General features: G+C 44.9%; 1 protein-coding gene across 1 annotated transcript in view; it reads left to right on the forward strand.

Annotated features, from left to right (window-relative positions):
- TMEM50B (transmembrane protein 50B) overlaps positions 1–14,145 on the forward strand; it is a 91,235-nt gene extending 77,090 nt beyond the window's left edge. Inside the window, exons 6-7 of the mRNA XM_078656951.1 lie at positions 447–504; positions 10,737–14,145. Coding sequence (XP_078513077.1) covers positions 447–504; positions 10,737–10,782 — 104 coding nt within the window. The 3' untranslated portion in view covers positions 10,783–14,145. The remainder of the gene's footprint in view (positions 1–446; positions 505–10,736) is intronic.
- The last annotated feature ends 3,574 nt before the right edge of the window (positions 14,146–17,719 follow it).

Below are 17,719 nucleotides of genomic sequence, written 5' to 3' on the forward strand. Positions count from 1 at the left end.
GGTAAATATATTTGCATCACCAATGAGCGGAGGCTGATATCCACGAGCACACTAGCCAGTGGAATTTTGATGAATTATTTATAAATTGAGTGCATCGATGATCGCACAGGTTTTCTACTAATTGTAAATATAATAGGTTGACATAATGACTACTGTTTTGCAGCTCAAATATCTTGCGTATTTCCAAATTACGAAACACAGTTAAAGTGAGCAATTTAACTCGTAGTATTTTGTTTCGTAAAGAATTTATGCCATTTCTCATATTTTTTATTCCTACATTGTAAGATTTCATGTAATTTTGGAAATGTTGAGCTTTGTATGTGTTCATGATTTCTTTGTCATGGTTTGCTTGTACATCTGTTTCAGTACCATCATCAGCTTAATTGTTTAAAGTGAAAATGCAAAAGAAAAATTAATTTAATCAAGTTGTTAAATATTCATTTTAGGTGTCCCAGTTTACCCTGGTCTAGCCATATTCTTTCAAAATGCTTTAATATTTTTCAGGTGAGTAACACTTTAATCTAATGACTAGAATGGCCATGCAAGCAAGCATAAAGTAAAAATAAAACGTTTGTAAGATGTTATGCATACTTTGTGAGATACCGAACTTCCTACTTGTTTCTGCTACTTTTTTTTTTAATTGGCTGTATTATTCTAATTTTATAATGTTTAAACTGTGATGTTTTTTGGGTCGGTATGGAACTAAAATGTCAATTACTACATCTGCTTAATGCACTTCAGTCGCCCCCACTTCATGTGAACTTGTTTCAAGCAAAGCTTGGGAGTTCGTGTTTTCAAAATAGGAATAAACACAATTTTAAACGTAGAATTTACCTAAGTAGATCAGGGGATAATTGTTTTTATATAAATAAAAGTAGATTGAATGTATGAATCCCGTTCTGTTATAGAAACCAGACTCATATTTCAGATTTTCCATAACCACTATTCCATATGTGATTGAGACCCTTCGGGGTGAGTAGCGCGCTTCACAAATCCCTGATTGATTGCACTGGGGCACCGAACATAGCTGCCTGTAACCAGACAATTTCTTTTTTTGTAAGTTTAAAAAAGTGGTGTTTTAGACTTCAAAGCTTGGTACAACATGGTATGAAAAGCAATTATAGAGTGTCTTTACAGTTTAAAATAAAAGTGGATAAAAGAATGGTTAAGACGTTGTAAGCACAAAATGTGCAAGTAGCAGAGAGGCTGGGAAGAAAACATGTAGCCTGCGACTGAGAGACCATTGAAGAAAGAAAGACAGCTAGAAGTGTGGAAATAAAATATCTCAGTTAACATACAAAATTACACATGAGGGCCTTGCAGACACTAGAGCGCTTGCCCATTAGGCGAAGAGCAATTGTCAATGGCGGAACACTGATGGCTTGGTTTCTTTCATGATTGCCCAAATAATGGGTGACTCCTCCCAGTAGCTGTGGTGCCGTGGGTGCATACCATACATATTAAAAGAAGTTACACATCTCCTTCAGAGGGTCCCATTTAGGTGGAAAAAGTCACAAAAGGCAGAAACAAATCTCTTTGACAATATGGATAGTTTTTCATTGAAGATGAAGAGCTTTACATTGGTTAGGAAGCAAGATATCATATAGAGAATGAGTTTAGCATGGTCTTTGAGGCTTGCAAATCCAAGCAAGAAAACAGCTGCAGAAAAATTGAGTAAAATCAAGGAACACAAGAATCTAAGGAGGGCACTACACATTACAAAAGAAAAGAGAATCATAAGTGTTGCAACACCTACTTCACACATCTAAGCTCCCTTATATAGGAGTCAAACAGGAAATTAATTCACATAAAAGTGGTTGAATACCATCTGGACAGGGAAGCTCTGCCAAAAGAGACTGGGACGATGACCATCTTAGTTAGGATTGATATAACTCCAAGCACACTCAACGTCACAGTTAAATGAGATTGTTCTTGTGGCAGGTGCAAGAAGAGGGATCTAAAACCTGACATAAAGTCCTTGAAAATCTGAAGGACAGTATAGGCAAGCCTATTCCGGATGCAGAGTGGGGCCACATTCTGACACGGACATGGAAGGGTAGCAGGAACGCTAGGTTCCAACAAATACATTTCTTTCTTCTACACAGAGCGTATCTGACCCCAGGGAAGCTCCGCCGGCATTTTCACGTGCAAGACGCGGCATGCCCGAGGTGCTTGGCACCGGAGGTTGAACTGGACCACATGATGTGGGGTTGCCCGAAGCTGGATACGCATTGGTCCGAGGTGGGCGCCCTTCTGAACGCGGTCACGGATCGGGAAGTGGAATTTGACATGGCGGCGTGCCTATTACTATGGTTTCCCCACACAGCGAAAACGAAAGTCACGAGCAAGTTCATTGATTTGGGGCTTATGTTGGCACAGAGGGAGATCACGTGGCGATGGAAAACCAAGGAAGGCCCTGTGGTGGGGAGATGGACGAATGAGTTGCTGAAGTGGGCGAGATGCGAGAGTGTAGTGAGCATGCGGCAGGCCGCCAGATTGGGGAATGAAAGAGGCATAGAGGCAGCTAAGGCTTGGGAGACGATTGTGCAGGCCTTGTGTGACTATTTGACGGACGATACTGAGGAGAGACCTCCGGAGACTGAGTTCCAGGAGACTAGAAGCACGAACATTTAATCATTATTGACGGCGCGCCACTCTGTCCAACACACATCATCACCACCCACATCAGCAGCAGTTAGGGGGAGGGGGGGGATTGAGGAGTTCGTAGACTGCCCCGTTAGAGCTGGAAAGTAGGTAGTACAGAGTATGGATCGGGTGAGGCGTCACGCTGATGTGTCGGCGGGACTATGCTCTGTAGACTCAGTGTGCTCAGGTGGGACTATTACGGGAAGCACGATCTCTCCAGGGGTTCGTTAAAGGGGGGGAAGTTGTTGTTGAGGGGACATAAAATGCGGAAACAGGATTATATTTTTGACCAGACACCCCAGTGTGATATACTAGGAGACCTTATTGAACATTGAACTTTCGCCGCCCGGCCTCCGGGATATGGGCTGTGTACACTCCGAGAAACATGTGGTACCTTGTATGGAGGGGGTGCTGATGGTTGATTTTTTTTCAATGTTTTGTACGTAATTCTGCAATAAAAATATACTTTCAAAAAAAAAAAAAGTCCTTGAAAATCTGATGTCCCTGACCCTGTGTACAACTGCACTCCTACTTCCAAACTGGACCCCACACTGAGCAGCCTGCTGCCAGTGGAAACCCTTCAGAGCTACAGTGACAATGAACACTGCGAGACCAGACGCCTCCCCCAGTTGGTTGCCCCATCCCAGAAGTGACGCATCCGTCACCACTGATAAATCTGATTGGGGAAGGAAGAGGGGTCTGCCTAGGACCCAATCTTGGTTTGTGAGCCACCACTGCAGTTGGTGCGCAGTTCCCACCGATAGCTGGAGGTAGTCGGCAAGATTCTGCTGATGCTGTGCCCACAGGAACTTCAGGTACTACTGCAGAGCCCGCATATGCCATCTGGCATAATCTACCAGCAGAATGCAGGAGGCCATGAGGCCCAGAAGCCTCAGAGTGATTCTCACCGAAATCCGGGATAGAGGCTGAAACAGCGGTATCATAGCCTGACTATCTCGGACTCGTTGCTTTGGAGGATAGGCCCGAAACTGCACTGTGTCCAAAACCGCCCCAAAGCGTCTGAGAGGGAGTCCGGTGTGACTTCGGTATGTAGAAAGTGAACCCCAGCGAATGCAGGAGGTCCGCCGTAGTCTGGAGGGGGGTGGACGAGAGAGCCTGGGGGGAGCCCACCTTCAACAACCAGTCGTAGAGATATGGGTAGACTGGAACCCCTGATCTGTGCAGATGTGCTGCGACCACTGCCATCACTTTGGGAACACTCGAGGGGCACTGGTAAGGCCCAGTGAACTGAAAGTGCTTGTGGCCCACAAAGGTAACGTCTGTGGGCTGGTAGGACGGGTATATGAAGATAAGCGTCCTGCAAGTCCAACGCCACCAGCCAGTCGCCTGGATCAAGTGCTTACAGAACTTGGGCTAGGGTGAGCATTTTGAACTTCTTCTTCCAGAGGAAGAAGTTGAGGGGCCGGAGGTCTAAATAGTATGCAGGCTTTTGTCCTCCTTGCGTACAAGAAAGTAGCAGGAATAACAACCACAACCTACTTTTGGCACAGGAGCCCTCTCTATAGCTCCCTTGGCCAAGAGAGCCAATACTTCCTGACAGAAGTGCCAAATGATCCTCAGTCATGCAATCGTAAGAAGGTGGCATGTAGCAAGGGGTAGTCTTGAAGGGGGGGGGAGTAGCCCTGTTGGACTATTTGCAGAAACCACCTGTCCAACACATGATGGATTGCCAGTGGAGGAGGTGATGGCGGGTCCTGCCTCCTGCTGGCTGTTGATGGGCCTGAAACATCGGACTAGGAAGGTTAAGAGGCTGTAGCAGGGGGGTAAGGGTGGACTGGCCCGACTGCTGGCACCCTGACCCGCGAGGACGCGGAGTCCCATGGCCACGCAGAAGCTGGACAGTGTGCATGACTCTGTGGCTGGACAGGACGTGGCTGGGTACTCCTTGTGGGAGAGGTGTGGCGCCGCGGCCAGGGCGACTGACGCTGGAATCTGGGGACCACGGTTCGATCCCCGGCTCCGGCGGCAGGTTAGCCCAGCACCATGTAACTCTGGGCAATAGCTCGCTTAATCTTCCCGACGGCCCCCCCAGCGCCTAGAGACCCTTACGGGTGATTGTGCGCTTTACAAATGTGACCTTTACTTTTACTTTACTTCCATAGCCACGAAAGGCAGACTGAGATGGACATGAGGCCCAAGGACCTGGCCGTAGCTCGGGAATCCTTGAAGTGCTCAAGCACTGTGTCTGCCTTGTCGCCGAAAAGGCGAGTGCCATCAAAGGGCATGTCCATCCTAGAAGACTGGACATCCCCTGAGAAGCCAGAAGTCCTCAACCAGGCGTAGCGTCTAACAGCTACCGACTCTGCAATCGTTCTGCCCAGTGAGTCGGTGGTATTCAGTCCACTTCGTATTGTAAATTTGGCTGCGTCTGCCTCAGACCTCCTCCGGGCACTGAGGCAGCACCTGCACATCTGTATCCCAGATAGTATGGGAGTAGCGGCTCTAGAGGCATGCGGTATTCACCGACTGTAATGCCAAGCTGGAGGAAGAGAACATTTTCTTCCCAAGCTGGTCCAGCTTCTTGGATTCTCTCTCTGGTGGAGCAGAAGGGAATGCGCCTTTTGAGTATATAGTCTGGGAGTGGGTCATAATGAACTTCACAGCTCCATAGGGACTTTACTTAAAACTGGGGAAGTTTGGTAACCAACATCTGGGCATATTAGACCCCCATTGAATCCAGTGTTGGATTTAATGTAAAATGCACTCAGAAGGCCCCCTGAAAATCGACCTGCCCTGGTGTGGTTCCTGAATTGCCACCCGCCATTTGCCACCACCAGACAGGTTTGAGGACCCATGGGTATAAAGCCTCCTCTCTCTAGGTCGAGAAACAAAGCCCATCCTGGGCAGGGGTGTCATGCCTTCTCCCCCAGAATGGGCTGGGTCCACAAAAGGGGAAGCTTCAGAGGCCTGCTGCCTTTGGACGCTGTCCCTCCCTTTTGCTGTCCACACTAGGAAGGAAGGTGTGTCCACTTTTGCCAACCCCACCCCTCGGGTGGAGGAGGCAAGGTGAAGCACACATCGCAGTTCCCTTCCTCTTGAATATGAGGGTACCCATCCAATTAGGAAGAGGCTCATGCCCCCTTCCACTGGAGGGTGGCATAACAGGGGGTGTACCCACCCCAAGGAAGGGACCCATTGCTCCCGACCTGCACACCCCTTAATTTAGTATTTAGGGGCGACCCTGAACCTTGCCTCCTGAGATTCGAGGAAGAAAGAAGGACCAACGAGCTGTGCTGACCCAGGAAGGAGAAGAGGACACCAACTGCCTTGGCCCCAGCCCTACCTGCCTGTTCCATCTACGACCTGCTTACAGCAAGAAACCTGGCGAGTCCAGCAGCCAGCAACCCCCACAGCCTGGAGGACCTACAGACTGTCTCCTGTGAGCACTAGATTTGCTCAAACAAAGACTCTCCTCCAGAACCCAGATTTCAGCAACTCCACGATTCTGCACCCAACACCCACTGCCCGAGTTCAAGTGGCCCAACACCCCAAGGAGGTCTCCCCAGCGATGTTAACCATGGATCTGGTGGTCCCCGACCTCCCTCAAGTCTCCAGACGACTCCTGCAGCCTTAACTTGAAGGGCTCCCCTGACCATGACCGGAGCTGGTAACAAAACCCAAACGGCAGAAGACACCCCTGCACCAGACGCCCCACGTCCTTGGGTGGCACAACCGATGGTGTCCAGGCATCCCCTCAGATCCCCTTTCCAGCCGGTGGTCGCCTTCAGGATACCTCCCTGCAGCCTGCAGGAAGGTATCCTGCAGGCTGCAGGGAGGCAGCATCTTTTCGAAACCAAAGATCTCTATTGGAAAGCATAGAGTCCCCGATGTCCGTTTTGCCCCCTGTACCCAGCCGCCCACGTGCCGCAGCTCCTGTGCTGGTCGTTGGCCCCTGCAGTGCTGACCTTAACGCCAGGAGCTTTGCTCCTCCAACCGAGTAGCCTGCTTGTCAGCAGTCCCTAATGGAAGGTCTCCTTAGCCCCATTGGCTAACATTGGGCCCCTGCACTCTGCACCCGGCTGCCCCAGTACCGCTGGTGGTGCAATTCGAGTGCCTATTTAGACCTTGGGGAACCTTGGTCCTAACTCCGTGCCAGCAAACAGCATCCCAAAGCCATCTATCCCTCCAGGGTGCTGGGCTCCTCCCCAGTGAATCTCCACCCTGCACTTGGTCAGTAGAAGCAGAAACGTGGTCAGCTTGGGCACCTCTGGTAGGACCTCTTTGGCCAAACCGAGGAGCGCGAATCTCGGTGAGCGCTCGGATGCATGCCCTGTGATATTTGAAACAACGTCAAAGACTGCTGCACCGAAGTGCAGCACAACACACGTAGCCTGCATCAGCTACCAGACCAATCTTGTGCATTCTCACAGATGTGCAATAAATTCTATGCGGGTATTTAAAAAGACTAAGCGCAACCTGTAGTATGGGGAGGGAGCTCTGGATTGAGTGCAGCAATACTTTTATTGCTCATCACTAATGGGGATTGCAAGGTCAGTGGACCATGTGTGACAGTCTGTGGGGCATACAGATTAGTGCAGATTCATGCGTAGAGATAAATGACTAGCCAGCGGGTTCATAAGGGCTGCTTCCAGCACCTTAAGAATTGGAGGGGCCTCCGTGAAGGTGCCATGAATGGCTCTTGGGGCCACATGCAGCTGGTAGGGGAAAGTGTCTAGGAGCGAGACTGCGGGCCCCTGGAGCACCTGTTGGGAGGGTGGCAAAGGTATCCTTTGAGTACGCTGCACCAAAGGATTTCCGCTATAGCCACCCGTGAGTGCCAGCGTCCATAGTAGATGATATTGAAGGGTGGCTAGTAATCCACACCGATGGGGCAAATAGATGATCCAGTCGCGCCTTCACTCTTAATTTGCTCTATGCCCACACCGTGCATGTCACTGTATCTATCTGAGTCTGCGGTCATCTAGGAGAGAGATATACAGCCTGCTGCAGTGAACAGGGGTGCCATGATCATGTTCAGGCGCCGTATGCAGTGGAAATTGTGTACGGTAGAGCCAGCGGTGGGCAAATTGCGCTTGCGCACTAAAGAAATACAGATCCATATCTGGTACTCCTAGCCAACTCTGCTCAAAGGGGAGTGTCAATATTTCCCACACCACTCAGGGTAGTCTACCTGCCCACACCAGTGTTATGAGGTGAGACCTAAGCCGCCTATGGAAGGAGCTTAGCAAATTAATTAACACATACAAGAAGTTAGGATGGACCACCATTTTAGCAATGGCCAGTCTCCCAGTGAGGGCCAACGGAAGCTTCATCCATCCCTCTACGTGATCCCCAAGCCATATATTCAGCCGTCCGGTTCGTCGAGGTCCGGATCCACTGGTAGCAGACTGGGTCCAGCACCAATGTAATGAGGAACTCGGGCTCAAAACACCAGGTTGCAGCTGTTAGGGGTAATATGATAGATTTAGCCCAGTTGATATTTATGACTGAAATGCCACCAAATTTTGGTAAACTCCCTAAGGAGCGGGTCCAGATTTTCATGTGATTCTCTAACATACCAGGTGACATCCGTGACTTTGGATACCAGGGCTCTATGGGGGGTGGGGGTAAACGGCAACCCACATTGAGTGATGCTGCCTCATTCTAGCTGCAGAACCCACCAGTCCTACACATGATGGATTGCCAGTGATGGATGTGATGGTGGGTCCTGCCTCCAAAGTCTTTGACGAGGTTTAGTCCACCTTGGTGGCATTTTCCTACCAGGCTGGGGAGAGGATGCCGATGATGAAGCATGAGACTATTTTGTGTGTGAGGTTTTGTCTTCCATAAAGGATGACTTTCCTCGTAAGCTTGGCAGAAGTCCTGTGACATCCAAACTCTGGACTTTTGGATTGTTTCTGTAAGATTACGAAGCAGTCTGTCTTCTATCAGTCTCTTTACGTTTTTTTATTTTTTTATTTTTTTAGAGAGTTTTATATAGCGCGAACTTGAACCGAACTGAATCAGTTATCAGAGCGCTTTACATAGCACCAGTTACGTTACATGAGGACACACTTTCATTTTTTTTTTTTTTTTTAGGCACGGGGAGATTAAGTGATTTGCCCAGAATCACAGGGGTTTTTTGGCGTTGTTACCGAGACTCGAACCAAGTTTCCGAGGTCGAGCGCCTTAGCCGTTAGGCCAACCCCTCTCCTTGCGCTACCTTACCCATTCTTGTGATTACATTGATATCGTATGGGGTGACGTATGGTGGCATACCCTCCACTTGCCTGCTTAAGAGTTAAAGGGTGGGCTCATCATGCCATGTTGATGCAGGAGGAATTCTGGGTGTCCCTGAGAAACCTTCTAGGAAGAGGTTAAGGAAATAACAAGGAAGGTGCAAAAGAGTTGTATGCTGGCCCTCTGTGGTTATAGTCTACCTGATGAAGACTAAACCCAATCTACTGATAACCTTCTCCAAAAACCTGGACCTTCAACAACTTTTGTCCAGAACCCAAAGGACTGCAAAATGTGCAGACTTGAGCTCACTGTACTCATGCCTTTGAAATGAAAATTGTAGACCTAATCAATGCCATGAGATTGGAGCCAAACACATGTCGGCACCACAAAATTAATACAAGAGCAAAGGTCCCAGGATCGCACTATGCAAAGAAGAGCCACCATAAAAACAAGATTAGACTTTTAAGAACCACCCGCCTTCAACTAAGAATCTACAGTGAAAAGAGGAATGGCTTCAAGAGGTGGAATAAGCTGAACAGTGTGAATGGTCAAAATGGAGCTCTTCTCGCCACTGAATTTAGACCATGTGCCCACACAGAAAGAGAACAGCACTATACTGGGTCAGACATCAGTTGACCTTGCAAAGTGGAAATTTACTCAAAACCCAAGGCAGGCCTCATTCTTGTCTAAATCAGCTTCAAAGGCTACACTACAAAAACAGGGCAAGAATAGTAGGAAACTGTCTTTTGAGGTGGTCTATATTCTCAGAAATCCACACTGTCTCAGTGGACAGACTATTTACAACCTTCACTAGCAACCCTCCTGCCTGGGGATTCAGAGGCAGAACAACAGGAATGAGATAAATAGGGACAATATACTGAATGAAGCCTCGAACAGCACCTACCCTATAAACTTATAGATTCACACCATATTCTAGCTTCACCTCCTGACTAGACATCTGCTTACCATGCTGTCATTTAAAACATGGTAATGGCATTGCAGAACCATTATGCAAGGGGAGAATGATAATGTGTATTTTCTCTTTGAAATATTAATCGGAACTGATTCAGAAATGTTTCAGAAATGTGCACATACCTCTACCGTATTGGTGGTACTTTGTGTCGGCAAGAGTCCCCTTTGGTAGAAATGCATTACTTTTAGATTTCTCTACACCCATATCGTCTCCTTTGTTCATACACTGAAAACCAGATGGTGCCCGTTGGCCTTGTGCTGCAGCTCATCCTGTGGATTACTGGGAAGGGGAGGTGACAAAGTAGGGTAAGGTGTACCTCAGTTTTTTCTTTAACTGATCTTGTGACTGGACGGATGAACAGAATTGTGCACTCTCACTCAAAAGATCGCCTTGCCTTCGGCCAGTCTTGGGTGGTACGCCCGGGTTTGCTAGCATAGTGGCTGGATCAGAGAGTCTCTTTCTCACACTCATTTCTTAGGCACAGGGAGATTAAGTGATTTGCCCAGATTCACAATCTGTTGAGCTGTCCCCTAGCCTCGAACCTGGTTCCCCAGTTCCAAAGTCGGCTGTTCTGGCCTTTATGCTACATCCTCAAGTGAAGCCTATAAATATTTTATTTCTCTTGCTCAACCTATTGTCCAATGTTTAAGGGTACTGCTGAGGAAAACATCCTTGCAATTCTCAAATTTAATGGTATTCTGGGAGTGGTTTATCACCTCTAAATTTGGTTGCAGAACAGTCTCCGTCCTGGTTGCATTCACCCTAGATGGAAACTCTCGTATTATATCTGTTTTTCCAGGGATGAGAGCTGATAAACCACACAATTGTGATTTTACTCAAATAACTTGCACTTTTGTATGTACTTTATTTGACTGACATGCCTCTTATTTTGTGTCCCCATCTGATTTGTACACAGTACTCTCATCTACAAATTTGGACGGACGGAAGAGCTGTGGGGATAGAAGAAAGGCTCAAAGAGTCTGCTTTTCTCATGTGCATTTGTTTTCTGGAGTAAAATACTCTTCATAGCATTTAGGTTTCTTTGTCTGTTCCTTTTCATGTCTTGTAAACAAATATCTTGTGTCAAAATGCCTGTTTTCAGAGGGCTTGCATTTAGCCTTCTGCACAGTATGTTTCTTGATTAAAGGTGTACGTGTTAGATCTGTTTAGCTTACGCTCTACTATGTAACTAGATCCATGATGCCTTTTCATTGCTTTATAAATTTATATTATGTATGGCTTTATATGCACATGCTGCGGATAGCGATAGGGCCGCAGCTGACTTATTTTCTTGATTTACAAGCACACTTAGCTTTCAGGGAGACAGTAGTGGGACATCATGGACTTCCACTAATCTAACTGGGGCAGAGTAGATAGGCCAATTACATTAGCTGTATATGTCTCAGAAACTTATTTTAAAAGCAAATATTTATGAATAATTATATGGAGATTCTTATAGTATTTTATTGTAAAAGAGTAAATGCAAAATATGACATTTTAAATTGATGTCACTATAGCACAAAATGTGTAAACCTACATACTGGCATAATTCTCATGTGAAATGTCAACTAGTCAAACATTAGTATAATGTTCCTACTGTGCTATGTCACAGCAAGCAATTTTCACTAAACGTTCATTAATTTCCTCCAATGTTAGCATATTTTTAAGAGGAGCATCTCACTTCAATGAAATATATGTATATATAGTTAAATAAAAAAAAGATTGCTTGCACAACCCTGAAAGAGATTTAAAAAAAACTTTGTAAAGTGGTTATGCACCTGAAGCAATCTCCTATATATAGTTGTAAAGGGATGAAAGAGTTGATCTGCAAACTCAACTTTAGAAACACTCAGGATAAGCTTAGCATTCAAGGGAATGTGCTTGATTTGTTTTGGTTTTTTACCCATTGATATATGAATTTTGTGGAATTTCAGGGTCTATGGATACTATTGGTTAACTGTGCTTCTTGATACACTACACCTGTGTAATTGGACCTTACTTTGTAGTGAACTGAATATCTACAGCTAAGCACAGGTCCCTATTTGTTCTTTTGCAGCTAGTGTTCTGCAAGGACCAGTCACAATACTAATGTGGGGATTAGTTGCAGATGACTGCACTGACCAGTTTCAAAACTGGTGGTAGGACATAATCCTTAATGTGTGCAAAATGTGATATTAAAATTGTGAAATTTTAATATTAGTAACTTGTTGGTTGAAGTGGCTGATCTTGATTCTGCTTCTCGTTACAGTCTTGATTAGTGTTTGAACCGTGTTTGTGATATGTACAGAACATTTGAGTGCCCGAGTCTTAGATGACATTCGAAAATGAATAATTAAACATTGCCAGGTCTTGACTAACTAGATTTTGCCCACGGGCTACCATCTTTCATTAACAGTAGGTGTTTTGAGACACAACTGTTTTGTTTACTCATTGCCCTTTATTTCTAGGACTGGCTGAATTGCCATTGTCCAGTGGTTCATAAAGAGCACAGAGTCTATTGAAACGCTCTGCTCACAACTGTAATCATTATTTCTATTAAACATCACTTTTTGTCATTTATATATCCTGAGCGTTGGTGGTTGACAATTTACTAATATACCCAAACTTCTTGATCACCAGATCAACCTGAACAAGCAGTGGATGACTAAAACTATAGAGATAAAATAGGAACCAGATGATTGTTTGCTATGAGAATTCTGCCACAATGCAGAAGTTATCACTACTGCAGTATTTAAGGCCTCCTCTGAAGTGATCAACCTAGGTTTATTGGCCTTTTTAAATCAGTATAGGATGGCCTAGTATGGTTTTACTTTTTAGCTTTGGCTTTTTGTGTGGTCAACGTTCTTGCACAAGGATGTGACTCCTGTAAGTCAGTAAATACTTGTCACTTTGTAAGGAATTTTGACTGAGAAGATTAGACAATCACAGTGTGTTGGAAGGGCAGTTTCCTTATGCCAAGCTAATACTTGTCCCAGCTGTTATTATAATGTAATGTTATTTTTTGCGTTCATTGATCTTGATGCTGTGTATTTTTTTAATGAAATATTTTTCCCAGTATGTGTATTCTTCATGTTTTTGCATCTTGATCATGTTCACTATGTTACATTTATTGTATATAAAGGACACGATAAATGCCCTTCTATACCTTTTGGCATGTGGTACTTTGTAAATTAAACCAATATTATGAATGCATTACCTAGCCAAAGGATTGCAAAAGTCAAGCAGGTAGATTAATAAATGATCTATTTTAGAAAATATTTTTAAATATTCTATGTTGTAATGTTTATATCTTTGTGCAGTTGTTTTTGGTCAGTTGTCCTAAGCATGGTCTCGTGTCTTGAATGTAATCTAGTTTTGAAATGATCCTCCAAGGTCGGTTTGCTCAAGGACTCCATCAAAGGGTGCAGTGGGAATTATTCAGTTGGTCACTCTATAAATGTAACTGTCTAGCTCAGGGAACTCTTATCTTCAAAACAGCTGTAACCTTTGAGTTCTCACTGTTCATGACTGACTTTCAAAGGTGTTCTACATACCAAGCACGTTTCTAAACTCAAGTGTTAACTGTATCAACAATTTTAAATGATCTACTATATCATTAAAAGAAACATATTTCACTTTTTCCAAAAGTTGTATTGTCGACTCTAGGTCATGAGAATGAATTCTTATGGCCACAATGCCATCATTTAGAATTGTATAACCCTTGCATATTATTAGGAGCAAACTTTTGCTGAGTGCAGGAAATGTTTAAATATTTCAGTGATATCCCTTAAGAAAAGATGAAAACGCATGCACTTTTCTTTAGTAGTTTTACACAAGGAAATGCTGCGTTTTTATAACCCTTCATCCACCACTGTAGAAAATTGAAGTTCTTCAAGTCTACATCTATATCATCAGATAAGAGTGGCACTCTGTTTTCTGCCGGTATACTTTTTAACAGTATATTAATTAAATCCTCAGCAAATTCTTGCAACTCCCATTCTAACTTCAAAGCCGGCCCATATGCAATCGCATATAAGAAGTTTATTTCACAATCTGGCCTGTGCACAGAAGATGATGCCTGAGGCGGAAACCTGTGACATCATACAGGTTTCAGATGCCAGCTTTTGAAGTTGTGTGATGAGTAATTACAGAATCCCATACTATTTCTCTGTTATTCTCAGCTTATTATTATCTAATCTGTCTATTGACTGAACTTTAAATTGTACGAACTGTAATAAAAATATGATTTCCGATCGATACTGTTAAGCGTACTTTTGCACACACAGTGATTGGGAGGATTTAGTTTTTGGCTGAACATAATTATAAATATATATTTTAAAAATCTACTTGTGTTGTCTTTTCTAAGTTTTAAAGTTGTCTGTCTTCACATTGCTTTGATATGACGGGCAATGCACAATGTAGATCTAGATTTATCTTGTGGAAAAGGGAAGGTGTTAAGGATTTTATATATATATAAGAATGCGGACTACGTGAAAAGTTTTTAATTTGGATCAAGTAGAATTAATAGGATTTTTTTTTTTTTTTTTTTGGAAATCAGTCCGTGACGAAAAGGCATGCATGATGTGCCTCTTACTCATAGAAATATCACCGGTGGGATGCACGCACATCTCTAAAGAGACCATAACTCCAGGTATATTACCAAACTATTTTTAATACGAGAATAGGTTTTACTCACTACAGTGCTCTCACAGTTTAAAATAAACCACTCGTTTGTCTCTCAAGGTAATTGTAATTAAAATTCCTTTTAGTTCCTTTCACATGCAGCATGTTAGAACAATCTGGAAACGGGGAGAAACAACTCTACAAATAAAACAAAAATACTGATGCAAAAGCAGCAATTTCTTTACATTTTACATTCTTTAAAAACTGATATGAGAAAAATATCTCAAAACCTATGTATATTTTGAAGTAGGTCTAAATACCCATAATGCTGCATTGCTATTCATAAACTTAAAACGTCATCCTTAAAAGAAGAAATGGAAATGTTTCCCGGACATGCTTTCTCCCGTAAAGAGAAAACAGCACTAGGGTTGCTCTTTGCCTTCCCCTTAATTGCACTCTGTGCAGATTGACCTCTCTTTAGGTCTTTTTTAGGTCTCGGCTAGACCAAGCCTGCACTGTGTCTTCGAGACATTTTGTTTACTGTTAGTGGGCTACAGCCTGACCACAAACCTACCATTGGTTAGCTAAAATGTGGCTTTCACATCAGTCGTTGCCTTTTGCCATAGCGTGCATGCATTATGCCTCTCCAAGTGTTTGTCCTCCCCTAGAGCATAGACCAAGGACGTGTGTCCATCCACTGCTCTTATTTTAGGAGCGACTTTTATATTTCTGTTTGAGCACTCCATATGAGTGCTGTGTTTCTAGTCGCCCCTTTCCTCTCCTACCCTGCCCTCATTCATTTTACTTATTTTCTCCTTACACTACCCCCTCCCCAGCCAATCTCCCCTCATTCGTGTCCGGCTTTCTTTAGGTCGAGCCTAGCGATTCGCGCTGCTTTATAGGAGGCAAAATGTGAGCACTCCAAACTTCTCCGTCTATCTAAGAATTCCCCCATGCATTAGGTTGGCTGTTGCCAGTTTCATTTATTTTTCGTAGCCTGCAAATGGCTAAAGGCAGGCGCATGTCCCACCTCCTTAGTAAATGTTCACTCCCACATTGTTTTGCTTGCGGGAGCGAGCAGTGACGCGCAGGGTGGCAGCTGCATTCCTTGCAGGGTGTGCAGTGCGCGCACACCGCTCGCGGTCTTCTTGTGTTTCTCGTGATGATGTACTGCTGTGGTATTTTTATTTTTAAAGTGCTCCTTTACCTTCGGGTCGATTTCGCGCTATATAAAAACTGCAACAAAAAAAGTGTGATGTAACTAGTGCCGGCAGGTGTGTTGTTACTGGTGCAGACTGGACCTGCAGTCCCCGACTCTGTTACCTTTTGGCTACGCTTTCACTAATGCAGCGAGATGGACTGCACTGCAGCAGGGTATGTTGTCACTCGTGGAAACCGGATATGCCGTTATCGGTACAGACAGTATGCGAACAGGCTGTTGTCACTGGCGGTGGAGGACTGTGCAGTGCTTAATTTGAGCAGGTGCTTTCAGGTTCTCAGCACCGGCACTGCTTTCACAGGGCCGGGGCTACAATTTCTGACCCTGCAGGTGGTGGTCTCAATATTAATTGTTCAAATTGATAATAAAAAGAATAACATACATTACATGGTGACTGGCTGGTAAATGTACATAGACGGGCCAGCATACTCCTGTCCAGGCAGGTTTGATTGTGTATCACCACGCTAGTGATGATGTCATCAAGCTGATCACAAATCCAAGAAGTCATTGACAGACTGTGGTTTACATTCTATTCCCCAAGTCTGCTGCACCCTTCCACTGCCTGAGCCTAAGCCTCCCATTGGATAATTGTAGCTGGGGGCTGGCTCATGAGGGAGTTGAGGCAAGGAAGCTGTGAGAGCGCATTTGGAACTTGGGAGTGAGGTCTCTTGAGGAAGAATAAACAAAAGTAAGTGTGGACTTTCCACTTGCTGCATAGCCAAAGTAGCATATCCTGCAGCCCTGCATTGTTGCTAATCCTCATCAGTGCTTGATGTGACTGTGGACCAACACAACTTTTGTGCACCATGGCGTCACCTGTAGAATCTGTGCGCTGCACCACAGCATGGTAATTGCTGAGTGTGCGTGAGTCCAGTAGGCACCACAGCCATACTTACCAGCATTGGCAACATTATGGCTGGGGACAATGCCTGTGCTGTAGCAGGCAGGATCACAGCAAGCTGAGCAGTGGCTGCCGATGCCATCGCCATCCCTGGACCTACTAATTACAGGCAGCACTAGCAGTGACATCACCGGCTGTGCTCGAGCAGCCGTCTGTTCCGCAATAAACCCAGTCATACCGCACTGATTAATATATGCAAAAATAAGCATTTTCATTTGGTGTACATTTTGTTTTTGCCCTCCGTGTAGGTAAGGAAGTAAAACACGCCATCTTTCACTTCTTTAGGAATGACAACAGGAAAACTCGGAGTTCAAAATATCAGGGACATGTACAGTCTGACGGCAGGGGTCACAAGCAGCAGCAGTGTACTAGATGAGAGAGAGAGAAGGAGTAAAGAGGAGAAAGAAACAGGAGAGGAGAGAGATAAAACGGAGCTAAGTAGCAGAAAAGGAGAGCAAATCAGATACAAAGAGAAAACAGCCATTATGTGAGGAAGAGAGCATTAAGAAGAGAGAAGATAGAATGAAAGGATGTAGAGGACAGGACAGAGGGAAAAAAGCAGACAAACGATAAAACGGAGACAGCTAATCAGTGCTAGAAGAGTGATAGTAAAGAGCCAAGATTGGGGGGAGAGAGCAGAGCATGGATAAAAGTGAAGAGGAAAAAGGGCAGGGCTAGAATGAATGGAGGTCAAATCAGAAATACAGGAAATAAGGTAACACACCAGGTGTGACAAAGATGATAGAAAACAATTAGAAAGGTGAGAGGATAGACTCTTAGAGAAAAGACTTAGGGGACAGACAACAGATCAAGGTTAGAAGATAGAGACTGAGGCAGTGAGAGTGTTGAAAGTGGGGCTCACCGGTGGAAGAAGTGAGCTGTGGCCTCCTTTGCAAACTTTTCAGCACCTGCACTTCTTTTTTTTTTTTTACAAATTAAGCACTGGGGCTGTGGTGTTAATGGTGCAGACAGGCAGCAGTAACAATTGCATGACTATAGATGTCCTCTTTAGGTCACTGCTGCAGTCTCCTGAAGCCCTTCTCCCCCTTGCCTAGGAGGAGTTTGGGAGCAGACACTGTAGGGGGAGGAGATAGATAGACAGAGAGAGCGCCACAGACATGGCTCCCGTATCCTCCAGGGTGCTCCCGGCAGACTGTTCCATACATGTTAGTGCTCC

The sequence above is a fragment of the Lissotriton helveticus genome, chromosome 8 (assembly GCF_964261635.1).
Source record: "Lissotriton helveticus chromosome 8, aLisHel1.1, whole genome shotgun sequence".
Lineage (NCBI taxonomy): Eukaryota > Metazoa > Chordata > Amphibia > Caudata > Salamandridae > Lissotriton > Lissotriton helveticus.